The following is a 5,721-nucleotide window of genomic DNA, read 5'->3' on the forward strand; positions in this document are numbered from 1 at the left end:
AAAATTGATTCATACTCCTTAGATTAGATATGTCCTTGACAATCTAATTTCATCCAAGAAAGTGATGTTTATCCATATTATTTCTGCACGTACAGTAGCTTGTTAGTGTGATTTCAAATGACAGCCACCCAGAAAAGGGCCATACTTAAATATTACCAATCAAAATAAGACTAAATATAAAAAGTGCTGGTGAAACAAGGTAAGAATAAGATGAAGTCAATGATACATTGTTTTATTTGAATTTAAATCCATATTTGGGTGGGCTAGTTGTGAAACCCAACGAAAATATAAGGGAACCAAAAGGAGGAGAGAAACGGTTAAAATATAAGGAAACATAAGGCTGGATATGGAACCCTGACAATATCAGCATACGAGATGTAAAAGATTGCCACCCTTGCATGGTCATACAATAGAATATTAGACAAAAGGAAATCACTTCTTTTGTTTTCCTTCTCATTTCAACCCAAAAATATATGGATAAAAAAATAAATGTTACATGTAACAATCGAGCTACAACAGCTTACACATTTCTGTGTTGTCCATTACGTAGTTTTCAAGTTATCTTTACAGCAGCTCTATAAAACCTGACCTCCTATTAGGACTGGGAACAGTGCACAACAACATCAACTGACAAACACTCGCAGGCACAGGCAAAGGCATGTCAAACAAAACAAAAGATTTGTCAGGCAGAATATATTCATATCATCTACTCCAGTCAAAGTTCATCCATTGTCTGCACTGGAGGTGGGGTAACATCAGGAGCTGAAGAGTTGTTACTATCTGTTCTCTCACGGATCTCCCTGTACTCTTGGCATATGGCACACAAGTGGCAGAATAAGTGTGTCGTCAAATCACCGCATGGTGCTTCCTGCAAAGTAAAGGTATTTGAGATGAACAATTCTGATCGAGTAAAGGATCATACTGCCTTTACATCAGGAATGCATGATTTTTTTCTCGAAATGTATCAGGAATGCATGATAAACCAACAAAAGGAATAACAGACTAGCACAGGTTCAAACTACGCACCGGAAGATTGTATTTTGTTCTTAGTGCTTGGCGGTATCCACAAGCATAACAAGCAACAGCAGATCCTGGAACTGCTAATACAAGGCCCCCAGTGCACAGACAGCAGAAACTTGTCAGAAGACCCCAGAGCATGCAATGCGTGGTGCATGATCCAGCAAGAGTTCCAGATCCTAAGAACTGTGCATTCTTTCCAAAAAGGAAGCAGGGACAAGCTGCGCCAATACAACCTGCAGATATGATCATAACATTCAGGTCCTAGACATTTATACTGTTCTGCAATTGAAGGTGCTTTACTTCGACCTAGTACATTTATGCATATCCGAATAACACTTCCAAATTAGATTCAGATGATTGAATAGGAATCATTACTTTGTTAAGTAAAGCAATGCTTCAATTCTCCACAAAAATTTGCCAATATGCCTTAAATATGTCCTTGACAATCTAATTGCACACAAGAAACTGATGTTTATACATATTATTTTTGCAAGTAGCTTGTTACTGTGACTTCAAATGACAGCCAGAAACAGGCCAGACTAAAATATCAGCAATGAGAATAAGACTAAATATAAAAAGTGCTGCTGGAACAAGGTAACAATAAGATGAAGTCAATCATGCATTTTATTATTTGAATTTAAATCCACATTTTCCTCTCAGCTCCATAGCCTCATGCAAATGGTAATTAACTGTGTCTGTTAACAAGTAGTTGTTATTTTATATTCTTGAAAATTCTACTACTAAGTACTACTACTAACTATATATGAGATGGAAGCGTGAAGCTATTTATAACTTCCTGATAAACTGGAACATGACCACAGATTCTGTATTATCTTAAGAATCTCAACTGGGTTGAATCTTTCTTTGGCTCAATGAGATTCTATATGTAATTTAACACTGATAATACTGCACAGGACACTCGATTTCTATACTGTTATCATTACTATTATACTGCCTAGATAAAAAAATCATCTAAAAATGGAACACTAACGCGTTACTTCCATATTATCTAAACTTAAATATCAGTTACAACAAGGCTATCCTAGAGGTGTAGTCGAGCAGTCAATTTAGTTACACCCCATGGCAATTGGCAAGTAATGTAGATATATTACTCCTATCTATAAGAATTAAATGTAAATTAGAAGGCAAAGAGCACCAATTACCGATATGAACAGATAGGGGCAAGACTATTATATTATCATAACTAAGACCAGATTTCTCTCTAAAGCATGCTAGTTCCTACTTCCTAATACACCATGTACAAAGAAAATATCAAACTAACTAGCACAGTTTGATAAGTCCGATAACTTCAAAACAAAGATATTAACTAGGCTACCATGCACGGTTTCAAGTTCTTATTGTTATCCTATCATGCAAACAAGTAGCACCTTTTATGTTTCCTTCTGTAAATCAAGGAGTCACAGGTCAGAAAGAAGCATACAGCTCTGTGGATCATCAAAACAAGCACAGATGCCTGACGACCATTGTGTAGGATCCCTGCTTAATTTATGGCGTGCAGCAATGTTCTCCTCCACCGCAGGAACGCGGTCCTCTTCAGTGTCTAGGCCATATAATGGAACATACTGGGGTGGAACATAGCTTCCTTTTCCGGCCATTTCTGTAGCACAAAAGGAAAAAAGAAACCATTAAAGCTTCATCACTAAAAGATGAGAAACCATTCCACAATGAAGCACAAGACAGTAGTGAGACTGAGCTGCGCGTTATAGCAATCTAAATTATAAATTTGCAGTGTGTTGGATCAGTATAATGGTAATTAAGAGCACATGTTAAGGACCAACAGATAAATTCAGCATGCTTTGGACGAGTAAATGAAATGTTGCAGATTAACCCTGGTGTGGCCACAATCCCGATAGCACCCGAGAATACATACATTCAAAAACAAAACTAAAAAGTCTGCACGCCACGCAATCACCGTTTCCAGAAGTGATTTCCATATTCTAGCTTTACAATTCGGGTGTCGGCCTCAGCAACTGAGCAACAAAACGAATTGTGGATCTAAGAAGCTACCCAGAATCAACAAACCGCAACAGACGGATTTTTACGGTCACGCGCCCACAGCACTTCGAATTGCCAATGGGAAAAAGGTTCCATTGGGGATGACATGCGATAAAGTAAACCGAATGCGAAACTGCTCACCAGTAAATCAATGGGAACCCCTGAAGCTCCGACGCCCAAATCCGTGCCTAGCTATCCGCGAGCTCGCCTACCGAACCGTGGAATGCTACCTCCGCCAAACACCCCGAGCTTGCGGATTCCAGAATCCAACTAATCAAGAAAGCAAGCAGGAATTCAATCCAGGAACGAGGTGGGATTTGGGCAGAGCCAACGAAAGAACAGTGCGCGTCAGATTGCAGATCAAAAGAGGGAAGGGGGAGGAGACCCAGCGGCTGCGTGGCCGGCGTGGTACCTGCTGAGCGCCGGCGGTGAATCTATTTTTCCCGAACTATGTGGCGGAGGATTTCCGGTGCGTTGCAATGGACGGAAGGGGAAGGCAGAGCTTAGCTCGGGGAAGAACCAAAGAACACGCAAGCACGTTCCACGGCGAATGGAGCGGTGTTGACGAGCTTTGAGATTTGCGCCGAGCCTGTTGGCGCTGGGCCGAAGTTTAGCCACGGGGTTGGTTTTTCTTATGAACTAGTTGATACCTCGAGCGTTGCTGCGGTACACATAGTATTTGAAAGAAAGATAATATAAATAGATCTACATAGGAATAGCAACTAAAAAAAATGTAAGAACTGGATTGCTTTTATTCGTAAGAAGCACCGATAAACTCTAAATGTTGTGTCAAAAATATGTCTACATATTTGTTGCAGATTAATAAGAACGCTAATCCACTACAATTTTAGGAAATGCTTATGTATTCAGCTTCATGATGAACAACGCCTATTTTATTGCAAGACAACCAGGAAAATGAAGATATTAAGTACACTTATGTTATGCAAACATGGTCAAATATTTCAGACCTGAAGTGTGTGTGCATCATAGCCAAGTTAATTTGTACGTGTACAGAAGAATCAAGCAAATACACGACCCTGGACAATTCAACCAGGATGATCTCTTATGCTGAATCTCATAAGGTGAAGATACTTTGACCTGCTTACTCATAAGCGTTAACCAATGCTTTGAGATTATCGTCATCATGAACCATAGAAACAACAGACATCAAAATGGTCGAATACGTCCAAGGAGATCAATAGGCAGATCAGAGTATCAGACTAATTAATGGAACCAATGCCTTAAAGTTCAGATGGCATGATATGTGATCATAAAGGAATAAGAATATTTTATCTTGATAAGTGAACTGGATTCATATTTCAGCTTCTTCTATACTAGATATAGCAATTGAATAATTGTCCCTGCAATTATTTTTCCTCAAATGCTGCAGTTAGCATGTAACCATGTGAATCCTACAGTGAAAGAAATATGTAGTGATCCGAAAAGCGGACTCTGAGAAACTTCATGGAATAAAAGGCTCATAGGCTGCAGAAATAAGTAAAATGCAGCAACTGACTGTTCCATCTGTTCCATCATAAGTTGCAGAAATCAGCCCAATGTACCATCTGTTTGTTTCAGGAAGAAACATAGACCGGTAGAATTAGCCAAGTAAATTTGAATTATCTGCAAAACTCATATGAAAGTGCTTAGTTACATTATCGTACGTACTTGAAATTCTCTGTTTGTCAAACAGAAAAGGTACCAGGGAGCACGTATCCAGATTGGCCAGAGACATGGATTCGTAAAAAAAAACAAAAGGCCGGAGACATAGAAGACACAGTCAGAACCTGTGAAATAGCAACAACTAAAGAGATGAAAGGATTCAGATTGGGTAGTACATGTGTGAGGGAAAGGCATGAGACAGGTGCTTAGTTACATTATCCTACGTATTTGAAATTCTCTGTTTGTCAAACAGAAAAGGTAACAGGGAGCACGTATCCAGATTGGCCGGAGACATGGATTCGCAAAAAAAGAAAGCCGGAGACATAGAAGACATAGAGATATCAGAACCTGTGAAATAGGCAAATAGCAACAACTAAAGAGATGAAAGGATTCAGATTGGGTAGTACCTATGTGAGGGAAAGGCATGAGACAGGTGGAGAGAAGAGACATGAGGGGAGGTCCTCCTGCCTTGCTGGTCTGCCGACTACATGGGGCACCTACGTCCCTGATGTGGTCGATATAGCTAGGCCTCCTCCATGATCCATCCTCTATGCCCCTTCCTGGAGAAACGGCTCCCGCGAAACTGTGGCTGCGTGGTGGAGTCCCGAATATGACGCCATCTTCCAGAGAAATCCACATGCGTATATGAAACGGATAATGGTTTGGTGGGGAAGGCGAGGCAGCATGGCTGAATAGGTACCTGATTTTTTTTTCTCGGGGAATAGGGACAGAAATAGTATGCTACGGAATGAGGTTGCATCCGGACGGACAACTAATGACCGTCCATTCGAAATCTGATGGAGAAAAATAATTGGGGAGATGTGGCAACACCATATTTCAGTTTGCAAATATTAAATGCACTTTAGTGGGGATGAACTTTATAGATATTATAGATTCAATGATGGGACATCTCGAGTGGGCCGATCCGATGGACGATCCCAATGGTTCATTTTTGTTCGTTTGGATCTACTCATGAACATAGTATGTCTCGTGGTCCGGCTGATTTGGACACCGCGCGTAGCG

At 40.3% G+C, this 5,721-nt stretch overlaps 1 protein-coding gene across 5 annotated transcripts; it reads right to left on the reverse strand.

The window, feature by feature from the left end:
• Window positions 1-417: 417 nt before the first annotated feature.
• LOC127342440 (cell number regulator 5) lies at window positions 418-5,339 on the reverse strand. Of its 5 annotated transcripts, none has more exons than XM_051368401.2 (6): window positions 5,106-5,224; window positions 3,449-3,697; window positions 3,178-3,306; window positions 2,462-2,638; window positions 1,027-1,253; window positions 418-868 (listed from the first exon to the last, which is right to left on the reverse strand). In XM_051368401.2, exons 4-6 carry the CDS (start codon window positions 2,634-2,636, stop codon window positions 716-718), a joined length of 555 nt encoding a protein of 184 aa, XP_051224361.1. In that variant the 5' UTR covers window positions 2,637-2,638; window positions 3,178-3,306; window positions 3,449-3,697; window positions 5,106-5,224; the 3' UTR covers window positions 418-715. The 5 variants fall into 5 exon arrangements, with proteins under 5 accessions (XP_051224361.1, XP_051224359.1, XP_051224358.1 ...); XM_051368399.2 differs by lacking the exon at window positions 5,106-5,224 and adding an exon at window positions 4,005-5,047; XM_051368398.2 differs by lacking the exon at window positions 5,106-5,224 and having other exon boundaries at window positions 3,449-5,047.
• Between the last annotated feature and the right edge of the window lie 382 nt (window positions 5,340-5,721).

This window comes from Lolium perenne, chromosome 3, assembly GCF_019359855.2.
Source record: "Lolium perenne isolate Kyuss_39 chromosome 3, Kyuss_2.0, whole genome shotgun sequence".
In the NCBI taxonomy this organism is placed as follows: domain Eukaryota; kingdom Viridiplantae; phylum Streptophyta; class Magnoliopsida; order Poales; family Poaceae; genus Lolium; species Lolium perenne.